The sequence below is a fragment of the Platichthys flesus genome, chromosome 12, assembly GCF_949316205.1.
Source record: "Platichthys flesus chromosome 12, fPlaFle2.1, whole genome shotgun sequence".
Taxonomy (NCBI): domain Eukaryota; kingdom Metazoa; phylum Chordata; class Actinopteri; order Pleuronectiformes; family Pleuronectidae; genus Platichthys; species Platichthys flesus.
In genome coordinates, this window is record NC_084956.1 from 8,388,736 (window position 1) to 8,406,949 (window position 18,214).

The 18,214-nt window shown below is 41.5% G+C and overlaps 1 protein-coding gene across 2 annotated transcripts in view; it reads right to left on the reverse strand.

The window, feature by feature from the left end:
- Positions 1 to 16,421, reverse strand: part of LOC133966462 (SH3 and PX domain-containing protein 2A-like) — a 48,406-nt gene extending 31,985 nt beyond the window's left edge. Inside the window, exons 1-5 of one of the 2 annotated variants that reach the window (XM_062401400.1) lie at positions 16,076 to 16,421; positions 10,715 to 10,795; positions 5,091 to 5,166; positions 4,195 to 4,271; positions 3,381 to 3,472 (exon numbers count right to left, since the gene is read on the reverse strand). In XM_062401400.1, the coding sequence (XP_062257384.1) occupies positions 3,381 to 3,472; positions 4,195 to 4,271; positions 5,091 to 5,166; positions 10,715 to 10,795; positions 16,076 to 16,147 (398 nt within the window). In that variant the 5' untranslated portion in view covers positions 16,148 to 16,421. The remainder of the gene's footprint in view (positions 1 to 3,380; positions 3,473 to 4,194; positions 4,272 to 5,090; positions 5,167 to 10,714; positions 10,796 to 16,075) is intronic. The other variant, XM_062401402.1, reaches the window with a different exon arrangement.
- Between the last annotated feature and the right edge of the window lie 1,793 nt (positions 16,422 to 18,214).

An 18,214-nucleotide genomic window follows, 5' to 3' on the forward strand; every position in this document is an offset into this window, starting at 1 on the left:
ACTTTAAACTCACAACAGAGGGAATGTCCTGGATATTAAAAATCAAAAACAACACACACATCATTGCACAAGTGGATAAAGTTGAGGAAAGGATAGAAAAGTGAGCAAGGTGAGTGCTGGAAGCATTGTTTCCCCCAGGTAATGTAAGATCTAGTGGGGCAGAGATAAAACTGAGGGAAGTTCTCTGCAGAGTTGGGGAGAAATGATGGGGATAAAATCGATGCTTGACCGGCCCTGTTCGCTTATGACCCATAGAACAGAGCTGGAATAAAAATTCCTCCCTGGAGGAGACGCAACTCTGGCTCGGTGCACTTTGTGATTGAAGAGAAGAGGGGGAAGTAAGAGGAGCAGAAATCCAGATGAATGTTTAATAATTTGCATCGTTGTTTTCAGGGGTAATTTTTAACAGGAGAAAGTCGGATAAGTTATGAGATTTATTATCAATAATGCTCTGGTATTCTGATGTAGCTAAACCTACACATGTGTGCACACATGTGTGGGCTGAATGCATCATTCAAAGCCACAGTCCATATTAACCACTAGATGAGAATAACCATCTGTTAACACATTACTGCAGTTTACTCTTTGTGGGTGGGCCTATTAGAAGAGGAATTTGTGAGATATGAGTTCTTTGCTCACATTTCCTTTTCAGTCAGGATGGGAGGGTCTGCCCTGCCCCAAGTGTACATTACACAGACGCTCCAGCCTGACCTCAGATTAACCTCCGCAGGAGTAACCTCCAGCTCAGTGGTCAACAGGTCGACGTCATTGAGCAGGAAATCATTATGATAGAGCAGAGGGCCGCTGTTTACACACAGAGAAGCTGCAGTGGGGGTGTGGGTATTCTTCAGAAAAGTAATGATTCAGGTCTTTCTAATGAATAACGGTAAAAAATAAGCTTTTAAGTTTACTCATTACTCACTATTTTCTGACGACAGCCTTTTAGTGTAAAATTCTTCTTTTTACTCTTTGGAAGCATTTCAGAACAGAGCAGAACAGAACTATGAAGCTGCCTTAAATGGTCAGCTATGCAAATAAATAAACCACACAAACATGTACCCCTCCATGAACAGGTGGTATCCATTAAGCAGTTCACAATAAAAGTTAGCATAAGAATACAAACATGTTTTAGTTGCAAGATGCCAAAGGGCCTTGAATTTACTTAATGTTGGCACAGGAAGAGCAGTCACTTCACTGATACCTGCAGGTAGATTTCCCTCTGTGGATCAAGGTCTTGATTATTGATTTTTTGCGTATCCAAGTCAGTATACAGAATACTTCCTGCTAGGACTCTCAAGTGTAATTTACAGCTTATGTCTTTTAAATTACAGCATGTGATTTAACAGACATAACCCTCAGGCCAACCTTCAAAGAGATGAAACATTTAAGTACAAATGCATCTAAGAGATGAACTATATGAGAAGAGGCCCATCAACTTGTCAACAAGACATGATAGGAATAAATAAAAAACAAACTGGTTTGGTTCAACCTGGGATTCAGCAGCAGTAAAATATTGTTTAGAATGCAGAGGAAAAATTTCCCCATTGGCATTAATAAAGAGCGTATTTATTAGCGCTCTAAAAATAGAGTGCAAACCAAAGTCACATCATAGTTGGGGCAGTAAAAGACACATTTCAGTGGACAAGCAAATTTAGTGGCATCTCACCGTGAAGTTTTAGATTGAAAAACACTGAATACTCCTGCCCTTTCCAAGTGTGTGGAGATCCTATCATTACCTATAATGCACTTGTGTCTATAGCCAATAGTTTTTCTGCTGAAACCTTGAAAATAGGAAATCTTTAGTTGCATTCATTGTTCCACAGCGAAAAAGATGTAAAACAACTCATTGCAGCAGGGTTATAATGTTGAATATTTGTACAACTTCAGTTCATGACAAAAAGATCAGGTATGTGTCTATTGAGGGATCACAAGAAGATATATTTCCTATCCTTTACTAAAGAGCTTGACACAGAGAAACATAGCACATTATCTATCATTCTTAATCAATGTATTAATGTTACTTACACACACGTCTGCATCTCCTTCATTGTTATAAAATGAAACTATAAGTCCAGAGCTGTTGCATGACTCCCTCTGGTGATGGAGCAAAATCACATGCATTTTTTAGATGGTGCAGTAACACCTCTGGACCATTAGATGGCAGTAACAGATGAGGGCTTGGCTAACCCATTGCTGATGTAAACAGTGACTAAAACTAAATAAGAGTTATCCTTCATCTGAGAGAAAACTAAGTTTTTCATGATATTTGTCTCATAATGTATCACTGTATAAGAGATATGTTGGAGTAACAGCGACAAGTTTAACAATTTTTACAGCCTGTATTCAAGAGATAATGTTTAATATCATCAGAGCAGAAAAAACAAGCTCTTATTCTCAATGCTCTTTTTGAATTATCTTTCCTAATTGCGCTTTAAATCTGATTACATTTTGTTTTAGTTTTTTTCCCAGTCCACTTTAAACACTTAAAATTTAAATGATGAATGTTTCTTCACCATACCTCACACAGTGTCATCCCATGGCATCATGGGATTACCTCCTCGATCTTCTTAAGAGCTTGTCACACACAATAACACCATAAAAGTCGTTTTTGAAATGGTCCAGATCACCCAGTAGTGAGCGGGGCACCTGGGTGGCACAGCTCTTAGACATCAACGTCTCAATTTAAGCTGTGCTGGACTGTCTGTGAGGCGCGGAGGAGGATCACACTTTGAAGTGGGATTAGCATGTGTGGGTTTGGGGGGGGGTCAGAGGTGGTGGTCGCGGTGGTTGTGGGGAGACCACTCAAGAGGTTACTGCACCACATCTGTCTCCTCAAGTTGGGAAGTGCACAAAACAACAAATAACGGTTTCAAATTTAAATCTTAACTCGAAAAATACGACCCGAGACATATTTCAGTTGAACGTGAGGCAAAAGGAGAGAACAGCATTTAAACAAAAAGTAATTTAGCAGCCGCTCTGTAATTACTCCCACACTGACTTTGAACTGAGTATGACAGATGACTAGCCTGAGAGCCTCATCTGCTCCATGACTTGAACCCAGCCGCACTCATGACACGATCATGACACCACTGATCCTCAGGCATTTGTTCTGGGATCAGGTGTCACCTCCTCGAAAACATTATTAATAAAACTCAGTCCCCCTCTCAGCCAGGAGCAATCAATCATCTCTGTGACACTGCAAAGCCTGCGGATCAGGACGGGTCAACCCCGGTCAAGAGGGGTCTGTCCCAACTGCTGAAACACAGTCTGCTGCTGTATTCACTACCCACCAGAGGGCAATGTTTGGTATCTAACAGCTCATGTAGATGCTGTTGTGCTAATGCTCAGCGTCTGATTTACCAAAGAGAATAGCTACTCACTCTGGTGGAGGGTTGAGGTCGTCAGATGTGGTCTCAAAGAACGTCAGAACCTCATCACTTTGGGAAAGGTTGGAGGGAAGCTTCATCAGAGCCTGTTGGAGAGGAGGCGGATAGTGGTTGAAACTAAAAGCAGGTGTTTAAAGGTTAAATGGCAATGAGTGTTCAGTTTATAACACTTATAACTATGCTGTCATTGTACAGACGGTAAACAGGAGAAGCACAGGAGGCGATATCGAGGGCGTGGAGGGGAAGGAAGAGGGCTCTGAGAGAGAGGGTTTAAACAATGGAAAACACACTAAAGGTGATGAATCAGAACCACATGCTAAGATATTTAAGAAATTAGATACTTCAGCCCACTTAAATACACCCTTATAGGAACAATTTTGAAAATAAATCTACTTTTGTTGTCTTTAAGCTTCTTGCCTTCGCGGCAAAATCTCGTTCAGTTCCTCTAAATGAAAACTGCTGCCACACTTGGCAACACACCTGCCCAACATTCCCGTCTCTGACTCGTGAACGTACGAGGGCCAGCGAGCCGCCTGCCTTCACTGCTAACACGTCAACTCAGCTGATTCCTGCTGCCGGAGTCTTACTCCTCTGTGCCCCCGTTTCCCTCGTTTCCTTCATAGGCTGCCTATTTACATTGGTGACAGGAAATGACCAGCACAGATAGAGCAGTTGCTTTCCTGTCGAGGCTGCTGGAGGAGATAAATGCTGAGGCTTGCCTTGAAAAATACAGCAGCCAGTGATCAGGGAGTAGAGCATGAGGTGTTGGAGCTTGGACACAAAATTAGATGATGAGACAGAGTCTTACTTTGCAGTAATTATCCAGGTGCTTCAGTCTTTTGACGGCCACATCCCGGATGTGACTTCGGCGAAACAAGACTTTACCTGAAGGAAAACAGGGCACTGTCACACATACAGTACACCTCCAAAAAATATTGAATAGTAAAATATCAGATCATCAAACAGAAGAAAAGATGTCTGATATTCACGAATAAACCTTATTATTATTCATGAATTTACAAAGACAACAGCATGTCCGGCCAAATCCCTCACTTTTCCAATAAGACAGCCCTGATGATAGGAAGTAAATGTCAATGTGTTAATAACTCAGTTTGGATGAATGGTCAATGTGTCACTGATAGAGAAGATCATGATTATAATGTAAAAAAACAAACGTGTCAATTATTCATTGAAGTGTATTAGTAGCTGGTCATGGCTCTGTAGAGACGATTTCCCTTCTTTTGCCATCAAATACAAAAAATAAAAGGAGAATAAAAATAATTCATGCTTCAAAGAATCATTTCTTAATGATACAAGATTGATTGTAAAAAGTAACTTATGACTTCCTTGAACTAATGAGAGCACGATTCCTCACTTTCTATCTCTGACTGCCATTACTGTGTCTAAAGGCACGGAAGTCGAAATACCAGTAAAATGGTGCAGATATGAAAGCAGCACAGCTTATCTAACAAAGGCTCTGTTCACTGCTCTCCTCTGCTCTGGCTCACACAGACTTCACCAGAATAGTCCTTCTCTGCTTCCCTCCTACCTACATGGCAAACCACAAATTGATTTGGCCTGGATGGAGTCCAGTCTAATACAAGAATGCAAAGCAGTAGGTTTACTAACAATCATCTGTTGTCCTCTTATGAATAAATCTAAAATGGATGTGACACCCTGTCAGAGTTGCTGTGTGTTTATCACCTGGTAAAAAGGGAATAATCCTCTTTTTGGGGTCCTTCTGTCCTCCCTCGATCGGGAACTTGTCGAGGATTCGCATCTGCAAGAGTGAGGGAGAAAGTAAAGAGAGAAAGAAGCATGAATCGTGCAGCAAAGGTATAAAATATGCTTTTGTTCTATACATGCCTTTATAAGTGGGCTTGCATCTGGATTAACGGCGATTATGAGTCCCTGTCTTCTCACTGCTTCTTTCTGCCACATCTAAGCTACCACAAGTTTATCAATCAAAAATTGAAAGTGGGGGAATCATAGATGAGAATAGAATCAAAAAGAAAAGGTCCCAATCTCTCCAGGAACAGTTGACCTCCTTGTTACAGTACATGATCTCAACACAGGGTGTAATTACATCTCGCCTGAAAAGCTTCTGTGTTGTGACACCGCCAAAAGATTCACTTTGATCGCTGAGGAGAAGAGATGAGGTTACATCACCCGCACTTATCTAAAAAAAAAAAAAAAAAAAGTTCCACTTGCGGATCTTAGGAAGCCATCAGAGGAGATAATGAAGACTCTGATGTTAACATGTGATACGTATCCATTAACAGGAATGATCCATTCAGAGATACAGAGCAGATAACTGGACAGAGATCATGGAAATTAAGCGCTCTCTGTCAAGTCTTTAATGATGACAGCGGCATTTCCAGTGTGCAACAGTGTGTAACTGTTTCAGTAGGTGTCAACTTATAGATGTGTGCGTCTGTCCTGTCTACAGGAAACGTCCTGAGTTGTATATGATGTACGAGCGAGCTTTATTCAGAGTTGAAAAAAAACTGGAATGCAAATGTGTTAAATATGTGTCCGTATTAAATCATGGACGAGAGATTCTAGTTTCCTTTTTGAATAAATCATGGCAATAGCAAAATTGCACATACAAATAAAGCACGCTCACACACAGGGCATCCTAGAGTAACAGCACGCTCATCATCCTGATTCAGTCCTGCCTCGTTCCAGATGTGCTCCACTAAACAGTGAAGAGTGCGAGTTGAGGCGCACTCGACTGGGAGGAGGAGGCCCGGGAAACTAGTCTTGGTCTCGCCTGAGCCAAAAAGAACCAGGTGGACAAACAGAAAGGAGCTCGGAGGGTAATGTTGGATCCACACTGTCTGGGCCTTTAGGAGTTGTTTGTAGAAACGCTCCAGTAAGAGGTGGTTGGGTTTCTCTTCTTGTGGTTCTTTCTTTTCGGCACTCATTTTGCTGCCTTTGCGAAAAACCTCTATGTTTGCCTCAGGGCACGGCGTTCCCCCTCCACCGAAACACAGACAGCAAATGAGAAAACATGTCTTTTTTAGGGGAACAGCCCTCTTTGTTGTGTTTTAGGGTCAGAGCAAAAAAGGCTGAGTGTTAAGAAAAGCCCTGGTTAACCACACCTGCACATTAACATGTCATGGTAAGATCTGATCTAAGAGTTTAACGCTGCTAAAACTCAATATAAAACAGACAGTTTTTCTTTAGAACCCCACGGCTAAGATACAATTTTACAGCAAAGACTGTCATTTCCAAACATCTCAGTTGTTGCAACATCATGTTTGCGACTTCAGCCTTTGTCAGACACACTAATTTGCCCACTAATCATGTTACTCCCAGTTGAACGAGCTACTCCCTGCAAGACGTGAGCGTTCACTCATCGCCTTCAGAAAACCCGCCGCAGCTGAAGATGGTGACATCATCACCGGAGACCTGCCTGGATACTCTCACGGCTCCACGGGACAGGTGTGGAGGCCGTTACTGGAGCAACAGCACCAAACTTGGGGCCAAACATCGCTCGTGTGTCATGCACCTTAAAATTCGGAGGCTTCAGGGACCAGAGATGCTGTGTTTTCTCTGTGCTGCTAGCTTTAATTCTGCACAGGATACTTCAGCGTATAGAGCCACGGCATCGGCCAACTGTTCCCACTGGGAAAATGAACATGTCGGCGTGGCGGCAGGTGCTATGATGTCATCCCATTTCCCTGCCTCTTTCCACACGCTCTTGATAATCAGTATAGTGAAATAAATGCCAGAGAAACAGAGAACAGTCGACCTTCAGTCACCAAACACGTCTTTATTCTAGCGTCGTGACATTGTGGACATGAATTATGGTGACGGGCGAAACCCAAACAGCTCCTGAAAAACTGTAATGACAATAATCTGGAGCGTTTAAACTTGATTGCACTTGCAGGCGTGTGGAGGGAGGAACAGACAATGAGACACTGCACTGTGCAGCGGACAAAGAAACTGCTTGCAGAGGAATCTCAGGCCGGGGGAGTTTTGGAGGAATTTTTGAGTGGGAAAACCATCTGACTCCATCTCTGGGTTGTGTTTTAATATTGACTTGACAGTTGTTTACCGCAGAGAGATTATGGTGAAAAAGCCCATTTGTTTTGCTTAACATACTGAGAATCACATTTTATTGTACAAGTCGTTTTCAAAAGGTGCATTGTCATCATTTTACAGAAAACATGTATAAGAACTCACATGTTGTGTCACATTAAGTCTTCATTTCTGCAGCCCATGGGCTAATTTGACTCTTATAGATTGCCTCAAGTGATGACTCCTGATTCCTTGTCAGTTAAGGATGACAACAATGAGAACTGAGACTTTGGGGTGTGAATTTAGAAAGAAACATGTTTAGCAGACTTCTGCAGCCCGCTCCTCATCTCATGAAGGACAAGGCAGCTTATGCCTGCATTAGCCTCTGCTACCACAACCCACTCGAAGAAATCTAAGTGGTTGAGTTGCTTCATATATTATGTAGGCTAGGCATCATGCCTGAACAAGTCAAGACAAGTCGGATTTAACAGGTTAAAATATGTATGGTATTGAGAAAAGGATAAGGAGTACAATAGTAAAAGAGAAGACTTTGTGGAAAAGAAAAACATGTTAGGAGACACATAGAAAATAGGTAAATATGACATAGATTAAGTAAAACAATGAAAGGCATAAACAGATGCATAAAACTCCAGCTGCAGAAAGTGAGCCTGTCTGCTCAGGAGGGAAAAAATGCTTAGAATTGAAAAGATTATATTTCTTGTTCTGAATTAGTTTGGATAAGACAACTATGAGTCAATTCATCAATGAAACTATCCCCCAAAACTATTTAGATGTATCATTATTTTTCCTAATACTGGTTAATTGAAGTTGTTAATGTGACAATTCACCACTTTTCATGTTATGTACGATAGTAAATTGAATATTTTGGGTTTATAGTGTTAAAGTTTTTATGTCACATTGAGCAAGATATTGTGATCGGATGTTTGATTGATAACATAATTATTACATTAATAACTATTGAAACTAATCATCTGCTGCTGTATTCATAAATGTTTTGAGAACAGGGAAAATATAGTTGCAGGGTTGTAAACCATTAATCGAGACGTCTTTATTGTTATATAAAACCTTCAGTGCATTCTTATCCAGTTGTTTGTCTTCCTTAATGCGCCTGCAGAGCAGCCCTTGATCAACAACAGCTTTTTTGAGAAACATGACCTAGTTAAAGTTCCATGTTATATTAGGAATGTGGGCCAGACAAAGTATAATGTGGACAGGGTAGAGCTGAACTTACTCCGACTCCCCGATCCAAACATAATGACAGCTACAGGATTTTTAGAAAAACTTTGTGTCCAGAAGGAAACCAGGCCAGATTGCACACTCCACAATCTCCCTGAGGAATGCTCTGGCCCATGTGCTCTGTCCGCTATGGCTAAAGGGGGAGACGGGGGGGGGGGGGGGGGGGGGGTAAACTCCGTAGGAGACGGTGACCAATTCTGTCTACGTCAAACATGTGCGGGTCACAAACATTTCCCTTCGACACCAGAAACAGCGTTGGATGGATTTCAGGCTCAGCAGTTGTCAACATGAAAACAATTGTCTCTGAACCAAGGAATCAATGTACTTAACTCTGCACATGCATTAAAAATAGTACACCTTCACTTCAAGTCAGCAGGAGAGACTAAGAGAGAGGGAAACAGATAAAGAGGAGAAGGAATCCCGATAATTTATGATAATGGCTTCCCAGTGGAGCTGTTAAGAGTTTTGTTTAGTGCACTGGAGCGTTTTGGAACATTACTGATGAGTGCCCTCCTGGACGTCCATTTGGCAACATATATGGCTACTTCACCTTAAAAAGACAAGACACACAAAGCTGGCAGTTTTTGACGAGGAGTTTTATATGACCAGTTGTACGGCGCCTTCTGACGCTCGACATAACCCGTTCGAGAGGCCACCGCTTAGAAGGCGTTGCTTGTTCTGCGACCTTACTTAACTTTCCATTCTGAATTAATTTTTATCAGATGAGATCATGGTCACATTTGTCAGGCCAAGGGTGTAAAATTCTTCTTTTATTCTTTCCCTCCGCCAGTGCCGAGTGAACATAAAACACGCAATTGTGCTGCGAAGGCATTGAGTTATGCTGAGTGTGGAAACAGATTGTAGGTGTCAGTTGGCAGACACACAAACACAAGCTCAGTTTGCGCCTGATGACACGTCCGACGTTTTCCTTTTCAGTTTACTCCCCATTATTGAAAGCATAGGGAGATGTATAGAAACAGATGTTTTATCTGTAGTCCCAAAGGAAAGCATCCTCCTGTCATTCTTTGAATTCAAGAATGCCAAAAACCTTTCCTGACCACAATTTTCTCTTTATTTCCATGAGTGCATTCTGGAATTTGTGCTAACGTTACGGAAACTACCTCCCCCTTCTATGTATATTGATTTCCACAAAAAAGATTGTTAAGCACCTGATCACATGTGGTCTCATCTAGTAGTGAGACGATGCGTTTGTGTGTTTTTTTAACCATATCTCATCTATATGGCTATGTTCACCTATATATACATATAAGGAGAAATAACACACACTATCCAAGCCCATTCTGTATAGACAGCTGTGGGCTGTTGTTCTCTGTGGATTAGCATGGGCAGACAAACACACCCCGGCAGTGGGGATCTGTGGACAAGACTAATGTTTACAGAGACAGGAGAGGAGCTCTGTTTCCATCAAATAGACCAGGGCAAACTTTTCCTGGCTATTAGCAAGAGACCAGAGAACAAAGGGTTTCCTCTACTGCCTTCAACAGGGCTGGCCAACCACAGCCGCAGCACTGTAAAGTGCACTCTGGCAGGGAGCTCATCAGAGCAGAGCTGAAAACAGTACAAGGGAATGCTTGATAAGGTGCTTTAAGTTTAAACCGTCACACTGGTGTTCAGATTGTTATGGACAAATTCAGCTCTGTGAGATTGAATTTTAATCTTGAGTCACTGATATAAATGCTAAAATTTCACTTCAGGCTATAGGATCCCTCACAAAAACCTTTGGCATATCCATGCATTATTCTGCATGCCCACTGAGGTCATGTTTTTTTCCTGCGTCCTTGGCTGGATTTCCCCCGTTTCCCTTTTTCCGAGCGAGCTCCTGGAGGCTTGAATGAGACCTTTCACTAAGCCGCCCTCCAGCGGACGAACAAAAGGTCAAACTGACCTTTCAGATTAACAGTTTAATATGAAGATTCATGTTAAGCTCATTCTTAACACACTATTTAAAGCTTTACTGCCTTTTGAGCAACTTCTAATAATTCAAACCGAAAAGAGCGTATGGTTGTGTCGCTTGTGCACTGTACCTGCAGTTCAAAGAATTTGCTGTATCTCCTGTAGATGACATGGGAAGTGGTGTCGGAGTAAGTGACGTTGATGAGGTACACCTAGGGAGAGAAGCACAAACAAGGGAGGCTCATTAGGAACAATGTCACTTTGTCAAAAGACAACACCGCTTTAGCTCCACCTGTCCTAATGACACAAAGTGCATTCCCTCCTGACTTAACTTCAACAGGTCACCGGGGGTCAAATAAACTCATTAAGATCTTGAGTCTACGCACACATTGGAAAACAATCAGATGGTCAATAAGAGGTTCAATAGTTTTCAAGTATGCTGTCATTTATTAGAAGTATACACAATGGATTGTATTTGCTTGAGTGCAGTTGATCAAATGTGGGTGGTTCAAATATATAATTTATTCCTACAGGTTTAATAACAAGAAGCTGTGGTGCTGTCATTCGACATGATGCATTTCACACCTTTGCATTTTTCTTTTTCAACGTCCAACGGAGTCGGTGGAAACAAATGACGCTCTCCCGTTCCAGCACTTCTATCTTTCACCATGAATAATGACAGGGAAGAAGTGTTTACCCATACAGAAGCTGAGATGGGAATATCTTTACCTTGGCAGACATCAGTCATTTATAGAACAAAACGCTGCTGCCAGATGTTTTCCGTAAATAAATCCTTTATTCGCCACTGCAATAAAGGGCCCGCAAAACAATCGTGCACGCCCCGAGGTTCAGGAACAGATGGCTGCTCCTCATGCATTTCCATCTCGGTGCATGGCACAAGAGTGTTTACAAAAGCCGTATTTACACATATGGTGGCAATCTGCAAGGACATCAGTTACTTGTTTGAAATGCAGTCCTCAGTCGGCGCACAGTTCATTATGGGGAAAGTGTGCACCGAGGCAGAACCAGTCCTACGGCAGCTTGCTAATTAGGAGCAGGCAGCACAAGTAAATTCTTTGGATTCAGGCAACAGCACGGCTTAGAGCGAGGGTGTGTGAGGTCAAGGTACATCCCAGACGAACCCTGAGCCATGTTTATATGTTTGAATGTGACAGTACAACTTATGCAGCAAGAAAAAAAAAAACTTAAAATGAAGCTAATATTTCAGTAACATTTATGGCAGCAGCATACATTTATTGTGATGTTTGGAACCAATCGGGAACTCATGAACTCACTGCAATAAAAGCTAAATAATGACACTTTTTTACAACGGATTAAAAAAAAATTGTAAACACCACGGATGAGTGAATATATATGAGAGTGTGTGGGGCCCATCTGCGGGAAATTACCATTTGTGATCATATACAGCTGACTGGCACATTTTACTCTAAATGCTCAACTTTGTTTTTGACAGCGATTTAACTGCACAAACCATCTCTTTCGAAACTATCCCCTCTTATAATGTATGTAAACAGGGACTAGTTGCCATGCACTCTTTGGCTCCGCTGCCAGGAGTCCCCGGGAGGAAGTCACACTTTGACATTGGGTACAAAAGACAAAGGGCTGCTTCTTTCCTCTCTGACACCGGATAAGCATTTTCAGTTGCTTAGCTCATAGATAATGAGATTAGATTTTTTTCCCTTCTCGTCCTTCTTCTTCTTCCCTCGAGGGGACTTCCCAGTCGACCATCACCTCCGGCTTCCGTCCCGAGGGAAAGTCTGAGCCCTGCGTTTACTGGCCTCTGGGAGCCTCCCCTCCAGCAGGAGATGGATGATGCAATTGATCCCAACACTCAGGTTGATTAATCCAATTGTACCTGATGGATTGATTGATTTTTTGCAGTTTCCGCTGAGACTAGTCTCGTGGCTCAAGGGGTCTGATTAGTCAGGTCACTAAGATAATGCCAAGACCAGACTGTGCAGTCACACGCCTACAGCCATGCTATAGCAGCTGGACTCTGTGAGGCTGTACTCACTGGCACAGGGATGCTTTGTGCTAATGGCTAACATTAGAAAGACAACATGCTCACAATGGCAATGCTCACATGTGGATCGCTTGTCAAATCTTACATATCCAGCTTTAAACTGTCATGGTCCCCAGATGAATCCTGTTGACTGAATTGATCCCCTGATTTTTCCGTTTTCCATGTAATATCTCAACAGCATTTCAATGTACACAGATCCATGCTTTAAAAGCAATAACAGAATAATCCTAGTACTTCAAATATTCCTTAAACTATATTCACAATCTTTCAGTCAGAGGAAATACTGCCAATGACAGCAACTCACAATCTAAGAAAAAGGATCCGACAATCTTGTGTGAATTCAGTGAGCATTTCACATACTTGCTGTGAGTTACCCAATGGACACTGGTTGATTATACTACTACAGTGAAACAATATTAATTACATTATGACAGAGGTATTTATTGCAAATGCTTTTTTGTTTCTGAACAAGGCCTCATGTGATCAGGGAAATGTCATCAGCAAGCAGGACAGGGGAAGTGAGACATTGTTATCATAACACTGCAGAACCCAGCAGGCCTGACTCCTACAAATGGTCAATGTTTGTATTTATTAAACATGACAACAAACGTAGCATTTTGTTTTTGAAAACAAATATTTTATGAGTTATCATCCAGGACATTAAAAATACTCGTCTGACTCCGACGTGTTGATGAGAGATTTGTTTTGTTTCTTTCACGACAGGGAAGAACCTTCAACTGTTTTGCTTTTGGGAGCGTTTTTTTGTGGTTGTTTATCTCTGTCAGGATTTTATTGACCACAAAACCATGCGCCATCGAAAAAGATGTGAGAAAGTCAAACAAAGCCACTCGCATGCACATCGACAACATCTGCCAGCTGCCAACATCTCAGGCAACACTTTTTCTACTTCAGTCGCTGTTGTCATTTCCCCATGCTACTGGACCTCCCTGACGAAATGTGGCTTGGCAGACAAATCTACAGACATCTTCCATCTGCTTGTCATTTAAAGTTCCTCCTGTGAAATGAGAGAGGTCGTAAAAAATTCTGAACTAAAGTGAGATGGATTTAAAGTATCTTCATCTTTGGATGCTGGTTTAGAGAAAGAAAGTATAAACAAGCTCCTCAAACTGGAGCAACAAGATGTTGACATTATCCAACAGGAGAACGTCATGTTCTTCAAAGTATTATTTTTCAACCCCACCTTGAAATAGATAGTTTTCCTCCAATGGATGATAATAAACTATCTGCATGCGTGTTTCCTGAATCAAGCCCCTCTTTACTGGCCACCTGATCACATATGCTCCACCCGACTGATGGTTTGGGAGCAAGTATTATATTGAGTTCCTGGGGCCTCCTCCTGTCTGTCTATACAGCTTTGTTCATATATAACATATCCCAGGCCATTACTATTGTTCCCATTGATGATGTTTACATGCATCCAGTCTGGTCAGGGCAAAACTCGTGCCTGGTTCTCATACGGGTGTAAAGAAACCAGGATGGTACATTCCCTGCAGCAAATTAGATAAGTATGACCCATGCTATTTTAAAAGAACTGCTACAGAGATTCCTTCCAGCTAATATAATGTAACTGACAGGTGATAAAAAAGCTTTTAAGCGATAAGACCATGACCTTCTTTGTGTTTTATGCTACTCTTCTCTGTCAAGTTCTTTTTTACTTTCATGTATTTTTGTTGAGGGGGGGTGACCATACTCGGTTACCTACAACATGTTACTTTCTGAACAGGATCGATGATCACAGATGCCGTCAGTGTAAGAAAGAGACTTTTTCTGTAATGCTGACACGTGGATTGTGGGATAGAACATGTTGCGTTCTACATTTTTACATAACTGTTTTTAGGCTTGGTGCTTTGCCCGGGGCTAAATACTGATCTGCAGAACTTTCTGACCACAGACTGCAGCACATAGTCTCAACAAAATTTTAAGTCAAACTGAAATTATTTTTTTCCCCCTGGTCCTGCGTACACATCTCCTGGGTTGTCCTGTTCAAACAGCGTTTTAACATTTACCTGCAATTATCACTTTGGTCTGTTTAGATGAGGTTATGCCACACACTCCTTTACGTCACTGGGTTGTAAGCTACTGCCTGAGTTTGTTTACTTCTTCTCTCTTTCCCTTGACAGGGCTCCAGCTGCTGAGACATGTCTGAGATTTCCCCAAAGACACTTCCTTCCTTTTTCTACATTAGAAAAAAATACTGTTTCTAAACAATAACAATATTTGGGACTGCAAGGGGGGGTCGATTAAATGTGAATTTAGGTGCAGCTGTCGGGGATCTGTGGAGCTTGTGCTTATGTTAAGTGCTAACACGATAACAACAACAATGCTGAGCTAAGATGGTGAGCGTGATAAACACATTGGTAAACATCCCAAACCGCGAAACATTAGCATGTTAGCATTTGGCAACAACAAAAACAGCCTCTTTAAGAAGAAGCTCAACAAGTAGAGCTGTAGACTCCTCTTAACATGCTAACTTGCTGATGTTCAGCATGTGTGATATTTACCTGGGTGTTTACCATAATCGTTATCTTAGTTTAGCATTTGAGCATGCTAACATGAGCCAATGAGCACAAACCACAGCTGAGCATGATGGTTAAGTTATCGTGTCTCCTGTTGTAGCCTATTAGGGGAAATCAGACACAAAGTTAACTTTGTATTTCTAGTAACATATACAAAGTCATCAATCTTTCCACAATTCACTCAAAGACATGAACTTGTGGTACAGATAGAGTTATGGAAAATACAAATAAAAGCTTCAGTTGGTATAATATGATGCATTCAGAGTTTTGTTCAAGCTTCCATTGAAAGACAAGTTCAAGCCATGTTTGTGACGAGCCATGTACACAACTTTCATGCTCTGCTGAAGAATATCATCCATAAATTCATGTTTCGATTAATTGACTGTGATCATTGACCTGAGACGACATTTCTCATCTTGTTTTAGGAAACACTGGAAATAAAGTGTGAAATAAAGCCAAACTGTGGTATATATTTTAAATAAATCACATTATAACATGCTTTTATTTTAATATCCATGATTTTATCTATATTGTATTTAAAGGATGCATTTATTGTATGAAAGCTGCTATACAATTAAAGTTTATTATTATTATCATTAACTAATGTTTAGCTCAATCTTAAATCCCTGGAGTCAATGGGGGTTCATCCTCTGGGCACCAAGACACATACTTCCCTAGAGCTGTTAAGAAGGCAGCAATTTTAATGTAGGTGGTAAATATACAGTGTGGAGCCTACATTTGTAAGGATGTAAGTGAGTAGGTACGTGAGACAGTAAGAAAGTAAGAAAGTGTGTAAGAAAGTAAAAAGTAAGTGAGTAAGAAGAAATCGTAGATAAGTGAGTAAATAAAGAAAAGAAAAGTTGCACAGCTCTGATATGAGAGAGACAATATAAAAAAAAAGCCCAACTTACATAATGTTTGGATGGGTTCCTTCTCTTCTTCACATCCACAACATTCACGTCCAGGACCGTGCGGAGCTGCATCTTGACCAAACACGAGTTGCACCGAGGAATTCTACAACAGACGAAGACGTTCACCCACGAAAACGAAGTGAGGAGTCAGAAAGCATGAGGGAGCAGTTCCCCGTGAGGACATCCAGCGGAGAGGCGAGGCCGGTGGAAGGTGGAGGCTCCTCGGACTGTCGGTGTCAGGCGGTGCAGGCGCTTCTGAGCTCCTGATGGAACATGGCAGTAGCCCTGGCCCTGAGTGGCACCTCCCCTCCCTCTGGGCTGGACCCTCAGCCCCGGTGCAGTACGGAAGCAGAGCCGGGGCATGTGGGCGCGCACACGGGGCGGTCCCACCTCAGCTGGCCGGACACCACAGCCCAGGAGACCCCTGAAAACGTGATGTCACACAGGGACCTGGGTCTTTGTCTCTCACGTGTGGGAACTGAACCGAACTCATACATTCAAAGCTCAGAGGGTTGAGAGCACATTTGAGACAAACGACTTGTTGACTGCTCGGTTTGTTTCTGCACAGAAAGTAAATGGAAAAGAGAGCGGTGCTGCGTTCAAGTGTTCCCACTGCTGCCCACAATAGGCTGTACCAAACTAAATAGATGTATTTATTAATCAACACTTATCTATATGAATATTGGCAAGTATACCCCCAAAAAATAACAGCTACATATACAGATAAAGTTAGTCTATGTAGTTAAAACTTGGAAGGAACTTTAGAGTTTCCCACAGCACCTAAACTCGCATGGAGCTGATTTCAACATGTGGTGAATGGATTTGCCCCCTCCTAGTGGACGAGCATGGAATAACATTTAGGTTTATCTCCCCACACGGGCGCTGACAACACAATTCGTTCAATAGTGAATGTTATGATTGGTTATGTGCTCCAAAGGCGGCTCCTGGTACAGGCGACATAGGCGGTTAAAAATTAAATAAAACTTTAATTTAAATTTAAATAGTGTCAGATATTTTGGAATTGATAGATGATTGAAGTCCTACTAATGACTCTTAACTCTAAATGTTAAGAGTTCAGTATATTGCCAGCATGAAGATGGGAGACGGTAGGGATTGAACCCTGGACGGCCACACTCTATCAACTAGGCCATACAGCCTGCTGTTTCCATCAGGAACTAAGCACATTAAGATGGACAAATTATCGCGTGTGTGTCCGTGTCATTCTATATGCTCCTTTTGATTCACACTTCAGAGAAACTTATTTCTACTTTTCTACATATGTTTGACAAAATTAAAAACAAAAAAATATGTTTAATAACAAATACCCAATTAATTTGCCTGAAAAGAAAATAGTAATAACATATAAACTATAACATACAATTTCTAACATGTCTAGTGGGTCTACATGGGGTTAATATGTGAAACTTGTATAATTTTTTCCTCCTCATGACGACAAGTAGCATGCGTATTAGAGTCAAGGGGCTGAGCCAGCGAGCCGAGCAGAGCCCATCATGAGGCGGGGAGGAGATCCAGGAAACGGATCCGTTAACCAGCCCTGTCAAGCTAACCACTGACAGACCAACCCGAAGAGGAAATACAAACCTTTAGTTACCAAAGTTAAAGCATCCCATGTCTAATTCTTAAAATTGCATCTGAAACATATAATAATAACAATAATATTGATAACAATATTATGAATAATAAGAATACATTTTCCGTTAATTTGCTCAGCCCTAGTTGTGGCTTTTACAACTGTGTTGTCGGCGTTGCATTCATGATGATTTGGCTCTGCAGTTGTGTTTCTTGCATTCATGATGTGGCTTTTTATTGTTGTGTTGTCACTTTTATAGTCGTATTGTGGCGTTTGTGCTTATGTGAGACCTCTCGGCACTTCAGGTTTCAATTATATTTCAGTGATAACTTATCCAGCAGTAACTTATTCACATACACTCCATACATACATTACCACAGTTGTTACCACATTTGCAACGAATGTCACACTGCACTTTTGAATGTATATAGTTTTAGTATTGTATTGTATTTTACTTTTGTTTAATAGTAAGCTCCTTCTACCTTAATTTTATCTTAAATGAATGCTTTCACTGCTGAGCTGATCTGTTTTTCCTCGTCCAACAACTC